General features: G+C 35.9%; 1 protein-coding gene across 6 annotated transcripts in view; it reads right to left on the bottom strand.

Annotated features, from left to right (window-relative positions):
* LOC120775283 (galactokinase-like) overlaps positions 1–23,191 on the bottom strand; it is a 69,167-nt gene that overhangs the window by 34,443 nt on the left and 11,533 nt on the right. For all 6 annotated transcript variants that reach the window (XM_040105393.1, XM_040105391.1, XM_040105390.1 and 3 more), the window contains 3 exons: positions 20,614–20,802; positions 20,318–20,443; positions 6,713–6,900 (listed from right to left, as the gene is read on the bottom strand). In XM_040105393.1, coding sequence (XP_039961327.1) covers positions 6,713–6,900; positions 20,318–20,443; positions 20,614–20,802 — 503 coding nt within the window. The remainder of the gene's footprint in view (positions 1–6,712; positions 6,901–20,317; positions 20,444–20,613; positions 20,803–23,191) is intronic.

Below are 23,191 nucleotides of genomic sequence, written 5' to 3'. Positions count from 1 at the left end.
CATCGGTAGCGGCAACGGGGGCCGGCAAATGTTGAGCAAGTATTTTGCGTAATTTTTACATTAAGTGCAATTCAAGCGAATGTTGCAATTGAATCGCTGTTGAATATGCAAATGAATTGAATGGAAATCCTCGCAGCGAGCCAACGAAGCAAGCAGGCATTTCTGATGTATTATGAGCATGCCACTGCTTGCTGGCGCACCGGAGGAGGCGGTGTGGTGGAAGAAAGCAAAAAAATGCTGGTTGAATAAAATCAAGCAACAACGCAAACAACCGTCTGAGTGACTTCCAGCAATGTGCGTAGAAAAAATGTCTATGAACGACAAGCAAACACAAGCAAGAAACGCACGTACATATGTCTGTGTTTGTGTTTTCATATACATGTATGTACGTTGAGGCTTGTGCTCGTACCTTTGCATTTTAATGTCACACTTTAATTTAAATTAATAGCCAAACACAGTCTAGTTTAATGATGTTGAAGCAGCTGCAGCGACAACAACAACAACATCAGCAATAAAAATTATCATAGTCGCTCTTCATTTCGTAACATTTGCCTGCCGCTGGGCGCTGTGCGTTGTCGCGCTGAGGCGGTCATTCGCCCGAAGCAACATCCGCACAAAGTGAATAAATGGACTACTGTCAAACGGAATGCAAAGCGAAGAGTGAAGCAAAAAATTATGCGGAGAGTTTGTAGAAGGTTGCCACCAATTTTAGAATATCTCTGATATTAATTCATATGTTTCGATATTTTTATACTCTCAAAAAGGTATTTTATATTTTCCACGAAGTTTGTAATGCCCAGAAACGACGATGACCTTCAAATATACATACATACATATATATAAATGATCAGCATGGCGAGGTGTCTATCTATCCGTCTGTACATACATGAACTAGACCCTCAGTTTTTGAGATGTCAATCTAGAATTTTGTTCATGTCCTTTTCTCTCCAAGAAGCTGCACATTTGTTGGAAACGTCGACATCAAACCACTACAGCGTATAGCTGTCACGCAAACTGAACGATCAAAATTCATTTGACGAGATATCTTGATGAAATTTAGCATGGGTTATTGCCTAAGGCAATGGTGCAATCTCCGTAGAAATTGATCAGATTTACTACTATAACATACTTAATTTAACATATGTAGCTGCCATAAAAACTGTCCCAACAAACTCAAGTTCTTGTAAGAAAGTTTAATGATCGTTTGTATTTGTTAAAGGTATTATAGCTTCAGTGCAATCCAATCGAAGGTAAGCTCTTTTTCTTGTTATGTCGTAAAGCAAACCACCGGCACTTAGGACTTTTATTCAGTATTCAGAGCCTTGAAAAATTATGCTTCGATTTCTCACACTATAAAGGAGGTACATGGGTTTACGGGTTTCAAAACTTGATTTTTGTTTCGTTAAATTCTACAAAACCTCTAGAATATTGTCCTAATTTTTCAAGTTGAGCCTTGAGAACTTGTGCGCTCGAGGCAAGCTAGGCTAATTACGCCGTCTTTAAACTCGTTTTTCTCGAAACTGCGTTTTTGAAGTCGGTTGGCAAGATTTATCGAGAATTTCTCAACCAAACTTCATGAAATTTTACACAGGTCTTTAGGATACACTACTTAAAAACTTGGGCGAAGAATTTTTTTCGATTACAACTATTTGAAAACAAAAAAAATTGCGAAATTTTCACAGAAATTTTAATTCTTTTTGTAAAAATGCCTGCCAAAAATCCCATTTCCAATTTTTTTTTCCTTCGTCCAAGTTCTAAGTTAAGGTTTTAACTAAAACACGTATTGTTTTTACTTTAGATGATCCTTTAAGGAGTTATTCAGCCAACGTGGGCGCATCTTTTTTGCGAGAAGTCACTGGAAATGGCGGCGCAATGGCCGAGTTTAAAGTATTATTTTCCAAAAATTTCAGAATTTCTTTGCTAATAGTGTATGCTTATAACAATAAAAAAAACTAATAAAATGCATATTTCATTTTATATAAGAAAAAAATTATTCCTTGATTATTATGGTATTTTACTTACACATAATCATATATTTATCTCTCATAGGTTTAGATATTACAAACAACTGTTAGGAGAACAAAATAAATACCTATAATCTGCAGCAACATGTTGCAAGAGTATTAAGTTGACTATCTCTCAAAACTTAAGACATTTCTACATAACTAAATTGATGTAAGTGAAGGCTTCCCTGGATGCTTTCACTTTGTATGCTTAGAATAGTCCCTTCTATCTCTCTTATTATGATGTTGCTAAGCCATATATTGAGCATACTACATTACAACCGCCAAAGTACTAATGATAGATTTTAAAAGAAGCGAATATTGACAATTTAAACAATCTGTTCTCTTTTCAAATTCAGTTTTTGTCTATGATTAACACTCAAATCGGTTTAATAATAATGGACTTAGAGGTCTAGAGATCATAATAGCAAAAAATCATAAATTTAATGCCTATTATCTATCAATATAACCATAGATTATTCATAATATATAATTGTAGGAATATAATGAAAAATTAGGTCTGAAAGGCCTCTGCAATCTTAGGTAAGATAGATCAGCATAAAGGAATATTCATGATAATGGAATGTCAGCCTATTAAGTATTAAAATCACATTGATGTGTTTCAAACGGTTCTATTATACCCAGCTTAAAATATCTGAATTCAGAAATCATAGAAATGAAAGCCACTGACACATAATAATGACAGTGCAACACAATGTGGCAAACACGATTCTTTTTTCTAAGTATTAGACTAAGGCAATTGTTTTCATAGTTTTTTTGAGTCAGAAGAAAAAAAGGCATTCACAGTTTTTCGAAATTAGCGCCCAACATCGAAATATTTGCCTTTGAAGTTCGATACTTTGGTTATTAAAATAAAATAGTCTGAGGTCTCTTATTTGGTAACTCCTCAATGTTATCTGGTGGATATAAAAAAAATCGAGTTGAGAAAGAGGAGGAAAGATATTTCCCAAATAAGAAAAGAGAGGTATTCAATTTTTTTTTGTTAACGTTACCGGTAAAGATTAATTTATTTATATTACGTGGAGAAGATAAGCACTCCTATTTCTTCTCAATACCATTTTTATGTACCAGTATATAGTATGGTTAGAACGATCGTGCTGTTCTCTCAGCTGCTTGACCCCTCCTATGACCCTTTTAAAATATGAAACTAGTTCGAGTCTCCTACTAGTGTTTTCCTTGTTTCCCTTTTAATACTTTATCTCATTTCTGTAAGGTATAGTATTAATAAAAAATCGTAGCATATAACATTAAAAATTCTTACCATAAAGGAGAAATAAAGATATGCTAGTACTAGATAAATTATCATAATCTTCGTGTGTATAAAAACTAGTTTATATTTTCCCCGTCTAAAACTAGAATCAAGCAAATATTTCTCAAAATAAGTAACAAAAACTAATTATTATTATTATTATTATATGAAAAAAGGCTAATTTTGGACAAAAGTTCAGCGCCTCTGGCAACCATGCTGCGGCATATACCTCACGATATTCCTTTTTATAAGCGTTTGATTTTTCACACAATTCACACTAGTGTGTGAACTGTCACGCATACACTTGCATATGTATTGAGGCACACAACTGACCTGTCACAGCATGCATGCCTTCTATTTATATTATTTGTTGCATACACAAAGGCGCACACAAAACCAATTGCTATGCAAAGCCCGCGCCAGCTTCGTGTTGCATTAAGCGACAAATGAATGCAACAAATGGCCAAGCGACAAAGTGTTAAAACAAACGCTGCGGGATATGATCAAGCACAAATACATAACTATAAACAGATATATTTATATACGTATGTATAGAGTACAAATATATAAAAATTGGAGCGCATACCCAGCGCAAAATAGCTAAGAAGAATAATGAATATTTGCATATATATTATATATATTATTATATATATTTATGTATTATTTTCGTCACCGATTACTGTTTTTAAGTTACTATTATACAAAAATAAAAAATATTCCTCTAAAGGCAAGAGAAGTACTCTAGAATTCTCACTCACTCTTTTCTATGTAGTATATAACCTCAAAGGGAATGGGTCTGAAGATTGTGTGAACAACCAAGAGATAAACATAATATTGAGATGATTTTAGCTTCATTAGAAGAAAGTTATAAGTACCAGGTTCTACAATGTATTATGTAAGTTCGAGACATTCTAACTCAGTGAAAATCAATAAAGGGGTCAGTGGGGTAATCTTTTTTAAATTGTTTTTTTTTTTTTGCATTTTCTGTTCCTTTATACCCTTAGAATTAATGTAGAAACCCCTTTACCATTGCAAGGTTTCAAAAAAAGCCCAAAAATAATAGTACCGCTCGACGTTCGGAGCGCTCGGAGGGCAGTACCTCAAACTTTAAACGCATTTTTCTCAAAACAATCTTTTTTAAGCTGGCGGAAATGATTCCGGGCGAACTGCTCAACCGATTTGCTTAAGTTTTTTTGAAATTTTCACAAAACGCCTGGCTATCGTCCCTGTTACATTCATATTTTTTTATAATTTATTGACAATGTTATGACAAAATTTATGTAAAAAACATGTGGAAAAATTAGAAAAAAAAAACCTTAATTACTTTTTATTTATCAAAATTTTTTCATGATTCTAGTAGGGACGATAACTATTTACGTACTTTTTAAGAATAAATTGGGTTTTTGTGTTTCAGATGATCCAAACATCGAGTCCGTCAGTGAAAAAACGCATCTCATTCACTCAGCCATTTCTCCGACAGATGTCATCAAAAAATTCCGAAAAAATTTGTTTATATACTCCACGATATACCTCATAATATGTGAAAAAAGTTCTATTGTAGAATAAAAATTTCTATGAAAACAAAAACGTCTAAAAAACAGGCCACAATACCCTACTGACCCCTTAAGCCCACCTTAGTGGAGTTTGAATTTTCCTTCAGGGCACCTTCAATTAATGGAAATAAAAACTCACACATCTAAACACAAACAGCGTTAGTAATTTAATTGGACGTGTCTGCTGGGGAATGGGAATAGGCGAATGCATACAATATTTGTTGCATACTTTTGGCGGCTAAGCAAATATGTGGAAACAAACGACATGAATACGGGAGAGAAGTAATTTTTGTATCTTATTTGCTGTTTCTATTTATTAAAAATATGTCAGCTTTAGAAATAGTTGAAAAGAACATGCTGGTGTCTGTTAGCAAATTAATTTTTGAATTGAATCCGCACATATTGATCACATGGAGACTGCAAGTATAATTTAAGTTTAGTTTGAGGAAATAATTTATTTTTATTTTTTTTAATTTAAAAGAAAGTTTATTTATACTAACATTACTCAAAAAAATTTTAATTTATATTGCGAAAATTCCGCAATTACGACGTAAGTACCAAATCCGATAGGAAAAGAGGCTTGATTAGGCAACTCATTTATAATAACTGAAGTGTAATGCAATGCGATACAAATTTCTAATTAAAATATGATATGTAGTCGTAAGCAATAGAAAACTCGATTTTGATTTTTATGAAAATACGTTGTTTTGCCTTTTAGGTGAAAATATACATACATATATATATATATATATCTTTTTTTCGAAGATAACCTTTACGAAACCAGCCTGGGTCGATTTGTTTACTGTACGAAATATTTCTTAATCAGGTGGCAACTCTTTTCAACACATATTTTTGCATTGGTTCATAAATATCTTTGACGTGTGCTCACATCTTTATTCTAGTCTTCTACGTCATCTAATTTTATGAACTTTAATTTGCATACTGATGGCTTCTTTCTCAAAACAGGGTTTGTGGTTTTTCATTCTCATACAATTTTTTTAAATTTTCATAAATATAAAACAGAGACAAATATTTCTTAAATATCTTCCTCTCCCTCTTATGATATAATCTATTTAAATATTCGAAAAGATGGCAATACATACCTTTTTTCAAGAGAGCAATTTGAAATTTAGTTGGTTCAAAGAAAGTTTAAGCTCAGAATAGTTTAGAAGTCAAATTATGTTAGGTTAGGTTAGGTTTAAAAATCAATCCTGTGATGAAACCCATTAAGGACAGCTTGGATAGCTTAAAACCTCATTCTTTTGTTCTACTTAAAACTCCGAATATCGATCGTCAACAGATTGACAATGGAGATAAAAGTTCCTGAATGCTTTCACCGGCTTTGAAATGTAATAAGTCTTATCGTATAAGACAAAATGAAGCTTTTTCAGAACAAGTGGATCTCCAGCATAAAGTGGAACTAAGCTAAGTTCAAGGCAGGCAAGAGGAAAACAGAAACCCAACTCGTTTCAGAGCGATTTCATTGGAACAAGCATGCACACTCGAAAAGTCAAAATACATATTTTTTTAGAAAGTTTTTTTGAGTTCCATATACTTTATCGGCTCTTCTTCTACAGAAAGGATGTGGAAATAATCTGTTTTTTTTTCGTATACGATATAAGTTATCGTATTTTTTATTATACAATGATTTGTTATAAATATGATAAATTTGTATAAAAGCATTATAGCAAGTCTTTCCTTAATTTCTATTACATTCCCTATAACTCACCCCATTTACACTCCTTCACATCTGCCACTACCTCATAGCTTACCAAACCCAGTGATGATCATTTAAATCACTTGCGGCACAATGCGATTACTTGCACCAACAATAATAACAACAACAACAAAAGCAGTAGAAGTGCAATTGAAATAGCATTAATTACCTGACAAATTCTCCACTGTGGCATCTCTGTAGCTTGTCTTTTCCATTAGCTTGAGTGCCTGGCCGCATTGTTTGCGTCTTGTCGGATATTCACTCTTCGATAATTCGTGGCGCACACCTGAATTGCAAATTAAAACCACCAAATCCTCAGAGCCGCCAAGAAATGGTATTTGGAATGTTTCCAGTGAGCTGCAAAGACAAGCAGAGTTTATAATAGAAGCAATGACAACAATTAGTGCCAAACTCATGCATATTCTTTTCAGCAAAGAGACACTAATGCAGAAGAGCAACCTAGGATACTAGCGAGCAAACAAAAAAATTATATCTGAAGAAAATAAATATTTAAGGTAGGAGGTGTATGAAAAACTTTTAAGTAAAGAGAGTTATTGCAAAGATTTTGTTGGTAGCTTCAGACTATATAATTATGGAAAAACACATCCATAGTCTACTCTACAATGCCACATCTAACATCATATTATGGGAGACAACTTATAGATGCTCTCTCGAACAAAAAAATCCTTAAAAATAGCGAGAAATATTTTTTTTTTTAATTTCTTGCCCGGTAAGTCTAAAAATTTTCTTCTGAGAATAAAATTAGCAGTTGGTTTTACTAAAGAGATTGTATCCACTTGCGAATTTTAAAAAATATTTGTATATCCTGATCAGGGTATATTAAGTTGGACCACTATAACATATATAGCTGCCATATAAACTGAACGATCGGAATCAAGTTCTTGTATGGAAAACTAGATATATTCACGAAATTTGGTATAGGTTATTTTCTAAAGCAACAATGTAATCTCCAAAAAATTGTTGAAATTGTTAAACTCGTTTTTCTCGAAGCGGACTGATCGACTTGAAATTTCCACACTAAGCTTTTAAATATATTTTTCAGGTAATGATCGAAGAAATTTGATTTGACTTAAGATAATCATTTCAATTTTTAAGCCCTCTCAAATGTAAATTTTTTCACGAAAAACGATTTTTAGCAAACCTCAAATTTTTGACTACTTGAAAGCGATAACAATTTTTTTTTAGCAAATCATTTTCTCCGATGAGACTCACTTTCATCTGAGTGGTGCGGTAAATAAAAAAAATGTAGATTCTGATGCAAAGCATATCCAAAGAGTATTCTGACAGTTAGTTGTGATTTTTGGTCTGGTGTAATCATCGCTCCGCACTTCTTTCGAACTGATGCTGGTGACATCGTTACGGTCGATGGAGAGCGGTATATATCGCTGATAACCAACTTTTTATGACCACGATTGGAAAATTTTGATCTCGGCAACATTTGGTTCCAACCTGACAAGGCTACGTGCCACACAGCTCGTGTAAAAACCAAAGTATTGCGAGAAAAATTTGGGGATACGCTTATTTCAAGAAGTTGTTACATTGAATAGCATCCAAGCAGTTATGATTTAACAACATTTGACTACCCTTTGTGTGGTTATTTGAAGTCAATTGTCTACGCCAAACTCTCTTCAAGCTTCAGAAGTCAATATTGAATGTGCTATCATAACATACGACTTGATTTCGTGGAAAAAGTAGTCGAAAATTGATAATCGAATCCGTTCCTGCAAAAGCTGTCAAGACCATTTGAATCATTCATGTACAGTTCTACAGAATTTTCAAATAAAAAGAAAACGTATCTTTGAGACGAATTAAAAAATTACGGCAGTTGGGGCATACTGAGGAAAGTGTGTTAAGAAAATAAGTCCCCATTTTTCTAAAATTCTTTTTGTTTTTCTTCAACAGGCTAAGTGTCGTACTGGTCTTGTTTGCAGTAGATCATTTATTAAATTGTAATGGGATGATCAATATTCAAAGAAGCATTTATCAGACTAGCCGGTATCCAAGTCCGGTAAATACCCTAGTATTCATAAAACCGTGTTCTTCGGTAACGTTGTTGAAATCAACAATACCATAGCATTAACCCCACATTTCACCCCCTAGGAACATCAAGAGATCATTCCTCAACTACGTCGACGACATCAAACAATACGTCACAACACCTTCACCGACTCCCTTCCAGTGAATGGCGTACTCGGAGTAAAACCAACACCCATTGCAAACGAAGAGCTCGAGTTGCCGCAAGATATTAGAGTGACCCTTTCGCAGCTTCGTTCTGGAGAGGTAGCAGGTGAAACTCCTACTTCCTCCGCATGACACTAGTCACCTCTTTGCATGCCCCACCAACCCCACTCAGCTGACTCCCCTCTCTCTTTGGTCTTACCCCGTCAAAACGGCACTCTTCTTGGGCCTTCCGTTGGATGACGTAGACGACAACTTAGCTAATCTTTACCATCTTAACGGGGACTAGGTACCCGCTATAACAACAACAACATCGACCCCACAATTGTTTTCGATCCGTTTTTTACCTGGCACGAATGCTGACAGCTCGGATCCAGTTATCTTTAACCGACTGTTGTGTGAGGTAGAACTTAGAGAAATGTATTTCGATCAAAAAGGTGCCTTTCTGTTAATTGTTAATTGGCGCTTTTTCCAAGATTCCGATAGCTGTCAATATAGTTTTTTATTGGGAGAAAAATTTTTGACAGAATCGATAGCAAATAACAAAGAAATGGTTTTACTTTTTTACTTCAGAAGAATTCTAAGAGAGGTGGGGACTTAAGATTCTAAAGAAGTAAAAGCTAAGCAACCAACCAGAGTTCACTTTCACATTTAAGTTTTATTGGCACTTACTTCATTACATGTTTTTAAATTTATTCCTAAATTTTCTTCTATAAATTCCTTTTTTTTAATTAAGTAATTTAATCAAAACATCTTTTTTCTAGTGATTGTGTGATTGAAAAGAGTACTGTGCTTAGGCGGTTATTTATCAAACCAGCCAAGATTCTAAATAACAAATACATATATACTAACATATCTATCCATATACTTAGTTAGCACCTAGTAATTTCAGTCACTAACAGTTAATTAGTTAATATGTATATACTTTCGCATATTCAGCACTACCAGCAACCCAATCCTGCAACCTACACATACATATACAAGTATATGTACGTCTTCATGCATGAATTCGCTCATGTGGTCGCTTAAGGCCACCACCTTTGCATAAATTAGCCAGTCATTGTGGCTACTTTTGTTCGGTTGAAGAAAGAAATCCGAGACCTAAAAACGACAACAAAAAAGCAAAAGCAATTAGGTTCTAGCAAAAAGCAAAAACAAAGTTCGGTAGGTGATGCAGATTGTTTTTGCCAGCAATTCAGCAAATAGTTTAGCAAAGCAATGACATATTCCCCCACTTAACACACACCAACACACACATCCTCACACGCTGCACCTGCATATGGTTGGCAAACACAGGCGAGTAAAAAGCTTATAATTGCACCGTTATAAATGGTTCCGCATATGTATATACACTATTTCCTTGTGACTACCTATGTTGGGTGCACGTTTGTAGGGTTTTCAATTACGACAACAAAATCTCTATTTTCAGCCAGATGTCGATGGCCATACATATATACAAGTATAACTGTACAATATATATCTACACAATTCCAGCTAAACTCGTACTTGGCCATTGTCCATGCAATGTGGCTTCCGTCTGCCGGATTTTAAGCATTGAAGCGCACAAAAACGACGACCACAAAAACCACTTGGGCCACTGTCAGCTTCAGGTAGTCGCCATAGAAGCAAAAAACAATGCATGTGAAATAAATAGGTGACAAAAAATTAGATAGCGGAAGTAGTGCTTTGCAATGGCAGTCAGCAGTTGCACAGAGGAAGGAGCCGGAAGTGTTGCAAGAGCTGCCCGTAAGGAATGAATTACATTGAAAAAGCTGTAAATGAAGTTAGTTAAGCGCATATGTTGGCTGAAATTCGAACGAAAATGGAAATGAAAATGTGGAAATTAAGGTAGACGCTCGTAATGATGAGCGGGTGTAGGAGAAAAGGAGTTGTGGAGGAGCTGTAATCACTTGTGCAGCTCACAAGTGTGGTGCGCTGAGACCGGCATCAGCTGTTGCGGCAACAAGCTGCGTATATTTTATTGAGAATGCGAAGCGTTTTGAGTGGAAAACTGTGTTACGCATATAATTCATGCACTGATATACTCGTACAAGTAGATTTGGGAACGTGGAATGGAATGCTAAAAGGTATGAAATTGTTTGAAAAAAATGAGACTGACTGCCCAAGTCCTTATGTTAGTTTTCAAACGAAGCCTATCTCAACTTGAAAAAAAAGAATTGAAAGAAACTAAAAGAGAAAAGGCCTACAGAAATTAATAATCGCAGCTAGATAGGGAACATGTGCACACCTATTTTTATTTCCAGGGCTCGGGAAATATCTGGTTCATTATTATTACGCTTAGGCGAAATGATATTGTGATCTGAAAAACAAAGCCTCTTAATTTTATTAAGATATCACACATACTGACAAATATATAATATATATTTTTACAGGATAGATCCCACTGTAACGCTAAGATCCACATATTCGGTATGTGGTATGAAAGAAAGTTAAATAAAAGGTTTAAAGCAGATAGCTTCCCAAGCTTCCCCATCTAAATATTCTTTCTGATTATATTTTAGCTTTCGGACAATTAGTTTAGTCGTGTTTAACTCGCATAATATAAAATGTCCATAAAGGTACATGCAAATTTCGTACGTTTATAAAAATTTACATACATATTCAATTTCATTTCCATTGTTGTTGGCAAATTTTAGTGAGAACTGTTTCAAGTACTTTAGTTGAATGAATGGAGTCGAGTGATTTTTGTTAAGCAAATATGAATTGAAATGACTCGAAAATTGTTTAGAATATGCAAATGTACAATGAACAGTTGCGAGAACTAAGTTGAGCTAACTGTAGTGAAGGTTTGGTAACTTTGCAGAGAGATAGTATGGTATATTTTATAGAGGAACATTTTACTAAGCTCCTGAACCTCTTTAGTACAGCTTTAGTACAAAATAAAACTTTAAAAAATGTTACTTTCTTAACTTGGTAAAGTTGCTAAATATTCTCAACTGGTCTCAAATTCTTGGCAGTCACACATATGTACATATGATGCACATATATCGAACGTTTAATAAGGTCAACGAGATTTAAAAATAGCAAACAAGGTCTTAAATGATTTGGTGTGGACCAATTTAATTAATTTTGGCGTTCAACTAAAGTAAGCACCGCAAAATAGAACCGATTTCAGCACCAAACTATAGTATATCCAAAATAATTCATTTAATTTTGCTGCGAGATCTTGTTTAGAATTATATTAAAAGCATAAATTCAGATATTTTTGAAAATTCCTGTATTATTTATTTAAGGAACTCTTCAACTGATTTCATGCATTTTCGGCTCGAAGGCATATTATTATTATTTACTTTGAACTTCATACAGATATCTCACAGATTGAGCAATATTTTCGGTAAAATGCCATACAGTGGCGGAAATTGAAACCTTGACAAGTTGCCAGGTAGCAGTTATAGCGAAAATGCATCATGTTGGTGTAAGATTTGGTCGAAAAGATTTTTTTGTATAAATAAAAGAAATATATGCTGTTTCGTTAACTACTGATTTGTTGTTTGGGACTTACAGTTTAGAAAGTGAAAAAAAGTAAAACATAGCAATATTTTAACTTTGCGATAAGAAAATCTTAGCGTTTGTAAGATCAATGAAAGAAATAGATTCAAGAAGTCTGCCGTCGGTGATTTTTTGAAAAAATTTCTAAGACGTAGAAAACCTGGAGGCTGATAATCGGCAAATAGAACGCATTAGTTTAAAGAATCGATTCAAAACTGCTAAAAATATCAGGATAGAGATCATAAAAGCTCTTCGAACTGAAATCACTGCAAGAACTCTACGAATCAAGCTCCGGGATGCTGGTTTGAACGCTCGACGACTTGCAAAAAGCCAATTTTGACTAAAAAAAATGCGTCAACAACACCTCCGGTGAGCTATAAAGCGCCAAAGCTGGACTGAAGTCGATTGGAAGAATCTTATTTGACTCTGTTGAACGCTATAGCGAAAGTCCGTCCGAAGAACGATTAAGCAGGGAGGCAGCCGAATAGTTTGGTAATGCTTTTCTTACCTTAGACTTAGAAGACTGGCTCTAATAGATCGAACAGTAAACGCAATTACGTACCAGCAAATACTGGAGGAATATTTAACACCTTCAGCTGAAGAGCACTTTTCGTAAGAAAACGATCTTATCTTCCAGAATGATTCTGAGATATACATCGTGTCAAAATGGTAGGTACCAATTTTTTCATGCCTCTAGTTCACACAAATTATTTTATTAACAATATTAATTGTACCTTTTTTATTTTTTTATGTAAAAGACATCCTCTCACAAAATAGAATTTTGACGTTAGAATGGCCAGGCAACAACCCTGAATTAAACCCCATCGAGAACCTTTTGTAATATATATTGATATATTGTAAAGACCAGGGTGGCAAAGAAGAGACCCAGTACTTTAGCTGAGTTGGATAAAAATTTGGAGGATGTCTGGTATAACGAAATCGCAGCAAAGATATTGCAGAATTTGACAAACTCAATACCGCAGCGCGTTAAGGCCACTATAGAAAACAAAGGAGGCTCAACAAAATATTAGTGTTAGTATACCTCGGTATTCACCATTTCTGGGTAAGAGCTGATATACCTTGAACGCACTAATTCTGCTAAGATTTATTCCGATGTCTTCATTGGAACTTGCTTTATACACTCTAAGATGTATATGTTCAGATTACGACAGATTTGGTGCAAAAAGTTACGTAGTCGGTGAGTTGCGAGCTTTCATCTAATAATAATCGAAGGAACTTCTATTGTTCAATTACATACCGATTCACGTTTACGCAAGTTAGTTTTAATGTTTCTTATATTTTTAAGGGAGTTTTCGGCAAGGGATTAACTAATATGTATAACCTCAGAAAATGTTTTAAACATTGGCATGCTTCTTTTTTTTCTATAATTCCATGAAAAACATATTTAAAGGGGAAAAATTATATAAGTACCATAACACTGTATAGATTCATATTTCTACCAGTAGGATTCAAACTTAATTGTTATTAGAAATCATTTTCACGAAGAAAAGAACGAAGTATGATAAAAATGGTTAGGCCTTATATATTAGATTGGTCTGGTATTCTTATTTGTCTCTCATAGGCAATTTTTGCTCCATAGCGATGTAGTGCCGTTTTTCAGTTCATGAGAAAAAGTAAACCTTTATCCGCTGCGAAATTCAATAGGTTCTCCGGCCTACCTATCATCACCTCGTTTAGTGTCTCATATCGTAGGGCATTTAAATACTTAACGGGTTGCCTTGCTAAATGCACAAGATCTACTATACTTCATTCTTTCCCTGGTGTCTTGCTCTTGAAATGTTTGCAATATTCACCTTCAGTCAGCCACATTCTGCAGGCGTCTGCCACGACTAGACTGTGACCAGAGAATATTCTAATCTATAAAGGCTGAAAAGGAGGTTTCTGTATTTCTGATGTATTGCTTGGTACATGACTTTTGCTGTTTTTCATCCCGGAAGATTATTTAGTCACCTGTCCAGAACGTTGTGAAGACAATGCATGGTTTTGCCACTGTCAATTGCCTCTTAGTAATCTAGTTCCCTATCACGAGTTTTTTGTGACCTGGCACAGAGTAGAAGTGAATACGCTTGCTCCTGTTTACATTCGCGACTACTGTTCGGCTTCTCAAGGCACTTCTGATTGATATGTGAAACGGGGGTGTTGACTTGAGTTATTTAGATGCTAACTATGGAGTTTTCTGCTGATGCAATAGAGGTAATCTCCTTGGCTTTCCCAATAGCAAATACCACTACTTGGAGTATATTGAGACATTGTGGAGTGGTCTGCCAACTTAGAAAACCGCTTGATACCTAATTCTGTACGGCATTTTATAGTTTATGGTTGAAAGAAATACAAATGAAAATAGTTTCTAGAAATCGAAATTTTTTAAGCCATTATCACTATTGACTCAAAATATTTTCTTTGAAATGTCATCAACAAAATTAGAAACTCTTTAAATCCACTTCAAGCCCAGTCTTGCTAAAAAAAACAATTCAACGAGCTATCTCCAACAAATTCTACAAATAGTAGCTAAATATTCACATTATTATTGCCATAAAAATGGCCGCGTTTGGCAGCATAGAAATTTTTGTGCAGCTATGCAACATTTTTTATGCCACACTGTCTGCCAAGACAATGTTTGCGCTTTTTTATTGTCCTGCGCATACAAATTTATTTACATAAATAAAATGCAAAAGTGAAACACACACACGTGCTGTACTAATAAACAAGCGCACACTAGTGCAGTGCAATGGCACGAATGTGCTGCGGCGGCCGGCATGGCGTATACGCGATATTATTATTACAACGTTATTTTTCTCGCGCAAACCGCCACATAAGCGCGCAACTTTTTCAATTTCACAGCCGCAGCAGCAGCTTGGCATTAGTAATGTGCAGAGTTGCATATGTGCCTGTGTGTATGTGTAGAAAGTGGGTGTGAGTGTGTGTTAAAGCGCTGCGGTTGCCAGCCAGCTGACGCTATTCCTCGTAAATTTGTTGCTGTCTGTCGCAAAAATTCCACAAAAAAATATTACTTTTATTACAATTATTATTTTTTGTTTTTTATCATAATTCGCTACACAAAGCAAATGTGTTGTTTCTATTGTTTTTGTGGCGTTGCTGCAGCGCGATCATTGCAAGAACGCCAAAGTAGTCAGTATGTTGCATTTTTTATGACTTTATTAGTTGATTTTGTATAATTTTGCATTTATTTTTTTATTTATTCACTTTTTTTGGTGCTACTCATTTTGCTTTGTGATGCATTATCAGCCCATTTTGGCCTTTATTAAGACCACAGATATGTTGTAATGTCCATATGAGCATGTTTGAGTGAGTCTTCGATGTGATTTTATGGCTGCCCTGTGTGAGCATCTCTATGACTACTCGACTGCGCTGAGTTGTCCCGCATTCGAATGTTATTAAATTATATAGAGCATATAGCATAATAAAAATTTACTTAGCTGTAAAAGGTCTCGTGTGGTATGTGGAACTGGCAGTCGAGCAGTAAAGCTTCGGTTAATTTGAAAATTAAATACAAAAGCTGATTCAGTAGAAATTAATTAAATATGCAAAAAGCCTGAAATGAAAGTCACAGCCAGCTATTGTTAATGTTAATGTTAATGTGAATAACTTTTTTGTTTATCTCACCATCACTCGTTACAATGATACTGATAGCATCGCAAAACGCCATGGAGGTGGTCATCAAAAGACTGCAACGTCACGTGAGATGGTTCGGAAAGTGAAGAAGCGACTTAAGCGAAATCCACGACGAAGTGCCAATCAAAAAGCTAAAGAATTGAAAATATCCGACCGCAGCATCCGACGCATATTGAAAAATAAGCTCAAGGTTAAGCCTTACAAGTTCCAAAAGGCCCATGAGCTCACACCAAAGCAGCAACAAGTAAGACTTGAGAGAGCGAAGCAGTTGCTCCACTTGGCCGAAAGTGGTCAAATTCCGAACATTGTGTTTTCTGGCGAAAAAATTTTCGTCATGGACGTTTCAACAAGACTCAGCACCGTCTCACAAAGCGCGAGTGAACCAAGTATGGCTGAAAAACAACGTTCCGAACTTCATTACGACCATACAATGGCTCTCGAATTCACCAGATGCGAACCCACATGATTATTCTCTCTGTGCTATTTTGGAGAGCAAGGTCCGAAGTAAAAAATACACCAGTCTCGTGATGCTGAAGAAAGCCATTGTCCGTGAGTGGGCCAAAACAACGGCAAGTCACATTCGTGCAGCTTGCGATTGTCTTTTTGACCGTCTCAAGTCCATAGTTAAGGCAAAAGGTAGTCATAACGAGTCACATTCGTGCAGCTTGCGATTGTCTTTTTGACCGTCTCAAGTCCATAGTTAAGGCAAAAGGTAGTCATAACGAGCGACGTAGATTGTTTGATGATCACTAGTAGCGCTGTGTATTTGCATATTTGAAGAGTGGTTAGCGACAGGTAGAATATCTTGGTTAGGTAACTTATTCCCGCTGATAAATGTGAGAAATGAGGTTTTGAGAAAAGCGCATTTAAACTTAAACTGATGGATCTGATTGAATTGCATGGCTATACTTTAGAATACTATTACTCAGCAACTACTTAAGATATGTGCTTGCTTTTAACGAGTTTTTAATTCACCTCTACTTGCCTCAGCAAAGTGACCTCTTTTAGGCTCCTTTTTCAATCAAATTTTTGTGCGAGCATTTTGAGCGGCAAAAAAGTGATTTTGGTACTAGTGCTTTCCCTTAGCTTCTCACTTATTTAAAAAATTGTTTACACACATTTTATTAAAAAAAAAAAACCACATTTAAAAGTGAGAGGTAGTCATATCTGAAGGTCAGGATGGCTAGTAATTTTCATTTCTTTTTTAAATCAATAAATTTTTGTTGTAGAAGCCGAATATAGATCATGTGTAGGTTTTTTGAAGCCGGTAAGCCATTTAAACCATTTGCCTACAGTCTTATGTATATAAGGAGCCCAACTCTTTTAGGTAAGCTAGGCGTTTAGGTGATCTTAATAAGTTTAATGAGTATCTCGTTTGTTGATAATCTATCTCCGTTTTATGCTTAACAATATTCTAAAACAAAGTTCGAATATTTCTATGAAATGGATAAAGAGTTCGCTAAACTGAATGATTGAATGCAAAACGATATTATTTTGGGGCTTCCTCAAATATATTGGATGTTTACATATCGAGATAATAGATGGCGCGCTCTGCACACAAAACGGAATACAGAAATAAATGTCTCTCTACTTGAGATATATTAAAAAAATTTTAATGTTGAGGAATGCTGCTATTTTATGTGATTATACGTCGTTTTTGTAGTTACAAAGGGAGGTGTCAGTGTTATTTTCGATTTTCTTTATAAAGGGTTTTCGAATTGTCATAAGGGAAATACATTTTTATAGGAATTATGAATGCTGTTTTCAGCTTCAAATAGTCAGACAAGTACAGACACTTGCAGCAGCATTTGCAGACAAGTTCAAGACTTTATGGGTATCATTTCAGCCTAGTTAAGAACTAGTTCTCTCATATTCGAAATGAATTGCAGAATATACAGTTTTGAAATAGAATACCTTATGCATGCTCTTTCAGAAATTTATTTTGAGGTTAGTTCTTAGCTGTGAGTTTAACATTTTCGTGCCAGTTGGGAACTAGTTTAAGGCTTTTTTAACGAAACTTCGAAAATAAGTGAAGAATGTAGTAAGTGACCGTGCAAATAAGAATATAATAAGGGTATTTTAATAGTTGAAACGTCAATTCTTTGGAAAACTTGGGTGAATTCATTCCTTTACAGGGTCCTGCACTCGGTGTAACCAATTAAAATAGCCATAAATTCGGTTTGGAAAATATTTTTATTTATTTTGAAGCACAAAATATGTGAAAATATTGTCGCTAACCACTCTTCAAATATGCAAATACACAACGCTACTAGAGGTCATCAAATAATCTACGTTCCCTCCAGGGCTGAAGAAGTGAACCATGAACCATCAACGTTCATGGCCGACAATCAACCGTACTGTTTCGAGGACAAAATTCTACGATAAGAAAAATTAAACTGGGGGTTTTACTGGGAGGTATCTTCTACCTCTTACATTTAACTCCTATATTTTGAAACTCAACAGCCAGAGGAAATTTTCATCACCTTATATGCAAACGATTGTAGGATATTGAAGTAAAGCAATGAAATCAATGGTATGGGTTTGAAAGTAAACAGCTTTTTACCGAACTTTTTGTTTTTTCTCCACAAGGAGCATGAAACTCTCCCTCGTCAAATGCACAGTAACCATATTTACTAACTGAACGTAGAAATACAGACTGGATCTTAATATCACAGTGCATGATGTTTAAATTCTGAATATCAACACTGCGCAAGCAAGTTGCAACAAAATCTTCAAGTACCTAACCCGCTGCTCGTGTGGAAAGGACAAAGAAATGTGTTTCATCAACTAAGCTGCAACGACGTGGTCGCATCTATATGTTGCGGAACTCAGACGAAGGCTCTTCAGACGTGGCCGAAAATTCGTACAATTACAGGATGCCTCTTGATGTCCCCGTCGAACACCTACATAGTGAGCCAACATACTTCCCTTATGCACTTCCCTCGAGGCAGTTTTTGCTGGGATGTTTTCACAGAAACCAAACGGAAAGCTCGAGTAACCCCGAGAATTTAGAGTGGCCATTCCGCTACTTCGTTCTGGATGGTGTAGCAAGTTAAACTGTTACTTATCCCGAATCGACCAAATACTTATATGTTCAGCGTAACTCTAACCACCTCTTTGCATTCCAACCGAACCCCATTCATCTAAAAACCTCTCCCTATGGTCCAACCTCTTCTTGCTTCCTGGGCGTACCATTAGATGATCCCGATGACAACCAACCTGAACCTTACCATTCAAGCGAGGATTAGGTAACCGCTACAAAATAAAAACAACAGCAAGACCTATTTTTCGACGCCGGATATCGAAATTAACTCAAAAAATATTAATTTGTTTCTTAATAAGTAGCAGTTTATGCATAGAGTAGTTTTTATACGAGATGCAATATGGGAGCCTTTTATTAAAATTGTCTTCAAGGGCTACCGCGAGATGACGGACCCTCTGCAGTCTATACAAATAGTGGTACTTTTTCCAATAGCTTTTTAAGACGAACCAACGTTTTCGAGCCAAATTTTGTTCAGGGATAACTCCATTTTTGGCTCTATAAGTATGTAAACAAGCGAAATCGCAGTATTTGGGACGAAGATTTGAATAGATTCAAGAGCTGCCATTTTATTCAGAAAAACAACGATTTGGTGTAGTTTGTGGGCCGGTGAAATCATCGTTCCATTTTTTTTTTTTCAAAAATGATGCCGGTGAGAACGTAACCATCAATGGCAGCAGTTATCGTGTCATGATAATGGACTATTTCATGCCTGAAATTGGAGGTCGTGAATTAGGCGACACTTGGTTTTAACAAGACGGCGTCACTTCCCACATATCGCATCAATCAATTGATTTATTGAGAGAACACTTCAGTGAGCAGATAATATCACTTTTTGGGTCGGTCGGTTGGCCACCAAGATCGTGTGATATCTCACCGTTAGACTTCTTGTTTTAGGGATATGTCAAGTCTAAAGTCTATACGGACAATTCCGCTTCCATTCAAGCCTTGCAGCAAAACATCACGCATATCATTCCGTCATTGAAAATTAGACTCAATCGACTGACCATCTAAAACGTAACGCCGGCCAGCATTTGAAAGAGATGATCTTCCAAAAATAAATACCAAAGAATGTTCTCGCGAATGATAATAAGCATTTACCATTAAGTTTGAAGTTTCTTTGTTTTAAAAAAGTAGGGATCCTCGAAATGGATCACCTTATATATGTTATATATACATTGCTTTAGTCGATTTACTGGCAAAAAATTTACGAAATTTTAAAAGTTCGCCACCATAAGTCAGTACAAACATTATATGCAAGCTCCAATGAAACCAAAACATATAGCAATCCAGTCGGAATTTCAATTTAAGCAGCTCATAAACACTTTCTGCGCTTTTTTGTATTTTTCTACAAAAAAATATTCAACTCACCGACAATCAAGCAGCAGTGCATTATTCCTTTGGCCGGCGACGGAAATCATTTGGTCCATAATACCACAGGGCATACCAGCGAATTTGTGTTCCGCGGCTTGGCAAACTAAAGCGCGTTTCTGGTTGCTGTAATTTTTAAACGAAAAATTAAAATTAAAGAAAGTAAAAATTAAAATAAAGCGAAATAAAAAGAGCCAAGTTGTTGACTTGCCAACCAAGCCAAAAAAATAAAAAATATGTATTATATAATACATGCAAAAGTTGCACAAAGAATGCTTGATTGCTAATTTACTCACCTTGCAAGTTGCTTGTTGGCCAACTGCTCCATTAACGTCACAGTGGCCACCTCAACTGCTGCACTGGAAGACAAGCCGCCGCCCACCGGTACATTGGAGGTAAACACAGCATTGAAGCCGGGCAGCTGACCTTCCAGTTTCGATTCGATGGCAAAATGGTGAATCACACCTTTCACGTAGTTCGCCCATCTGCAAGGAGAAAGAGAGAGAGAAGGAGGTAACACAATTGTCGAAATTCTCAAAAGTGCATGCTGAAGCTAAAGTTCTCGGCTGCATGGATGGACAGGTGGACCACTGGTCGGCTATGTCAAAGCATATTTAAATTTCCGAGGTGAAATTTGCTTTTTGCCACTGACGAATTTACCGTTTTTAGATGGCTTGGCGAAATCTCAGCATTGATTACAAATACATATACAAACACAAACAAGCCACAAAGCGCATATTTACAAACACACACACACAATCATTCTCCCACACACACACACATTGCTGTATGTAAACCACTTTCAACTCGTTTTTGCATTTCCTTTGTGGCTTTACAGTTGAGTAGTTGAACTTTACAATTTGACCACATGAATTTGCACGCACGCACACACACACAAACCGGATTGCACTTGCTTAACTATGTTTGGTATATGCATGCATGTATGTGTGTGCGTGTGCATATGAATTTCTAACACCGCATTTCTCTGCCTTTTACTTTGGCTTGTTTATTTGTTTATTTGGTCGGCAAACGCTCTCCTTTCACTCACTTGACAGCACATATCAGGAGAACGGGCCAACCATCCGGCCAACGAGTTGACAGCCTGTCAGAAAGCACCATTCACCAACTTTTTGTGACGCACAAATTGTTGTTATGCGCTCTTTGCAATGTATGGCTGCATGCATGTGTGTGTGTGTTTGAGTTCATGCAAAGAAAACCGAACTATGTTAAATACTGGAGTGACCATTGGTGGCTTGGAGTTGTTATGCAAGCAACTGGCTGTAATCTCATTGCGATTTTGAGGATTCCTAAAAGACTTCTAATAAGTGCATATATGGCAGGGAAAACAATAACTGTAGTAATTGTGACCAAAAGTGTATGCTTGTATGTAATGTATGTATGTAAACATCTTGGATATATTTTCTCCCTAAAAGCCTTGTAGTTTTTGCATAAAATATTTGCCTAAGTAAACTCCTCAGATAAAGCTCTCTCCCGACAAACAAAGAAAAAACTTTACAATTCTGTCACCCTCATCATTTTCATACTTGTTGTTGTTGTTATTGTTGTAGCAGTTATATGGTGCGAAGGAGGTGCCGAGTACCACAATCGATGGAACGATGAGCTGTACGAGATAAACGGCCATACATGGCTGAGTCAGGTTGTCCGGATGGAAGCGAACACTCCAGCCTTGCAGGTTTTCGATTCAGTACCCGCCGATGGAAGCAGAGGAAGACATCCGCACCGTTGGAGATATTTGGTGTAGAAGATCTGGCTGCACTTGGTATCTCGTATTGGCGCCAAATAGCGAAAATAAGGTACGAATGACGAGCTGTTATTAAATCGTCTATAACCGCGTAAGAGGGGTCTACGCCAGTTAAAAAGACGAAGAAATAAACTTCATCAAAGCCTTTAATCGGTCCTTTGACATACAACGCCTACAAAAAGTGCTTCTGTACAACACTACATAACATAACTATATACTCAAGTTAATATATCATCAGACAATAAATAGGTGAAATAAGCATATCACACAGCCCACTATATCTACTTAAACAAAGACTTGTTGAAAGAACATATTACGAACAACTTTTCATTGAATATGAAAATGGGTTAAATCAAATGATAACCACACCCACCACTTACATAATAATTTTCAAAACTAGAAAATGGGATATAACTTACAAAGCCAAGACGCCAGAAGCATCAACACCTTATATGGAAAAGGAGAGCATCATAGGTATCTGCCACAAAATTCGACGTTTGTCGTGGCAGCGCCCACCTTTAAGAGAGATCCCATACATCAAGAACTATTCTACCAATTTCAATCAAATTCGGAGCATAACATTATAGTGCCGTTGTTAGCTAAGAGTATAAAAATGGCCAAAATTGAAATACAACCACGCCCTTTTCTAATAAAACAAATTTTTTAATTCTATCTTTTCACTTCAGTTTCAGTACCTATGAACTTATCCGAATACACCTTTATGCGTATAGTCCCCTTAAGATATTATATCTAATATCCAAATCGGGCTTGACTATAACAAGCCCCCAGATACCGTTCAAGTGGACTTGACTACGTGTTGCTGATGTTTTACAAAAAATAATGATTAATCGGAAAGTACGAGAACTTCTTTTCGTGACAATAATGTGTCTTGGTGCCAAAAATGTATGAACTTGGGCCATAGCTCCATAATTTTAGGCATTCAAGGTGCGTTCTAAAGTGAATCTAGCGAATCTGCTATCTTTATCGATTATTCAGTGAGAATTTCATGACATCTCATAGATTGAAAGTGAAGGTATTGCGTTTTAAGTGTTAGTATGTTTGGATTGTCGGTGCGAAAATGAGCTTCCAACATTAAATTTTGTTTTAAAATT

This window comes from Bactrocera tryoni, chromosome 4 (genome assembly GCF_016617805.1).
Source record: "Bactrocera tryoni isolate S06 chromosome 4, CSIRO_BtryS06_freeze2, whole genome shotgun sequence".
NCBI lineage: Eukaryota > Metazoa > Arthropoda > Insecta > Diptera > Tephritidae > Bactrocera > Bactrocera tryoni.
Note: the sequence above shows the minus strand (reverse complement) of the source record. Positions and strands in the feature narration are given on the sequence as shown.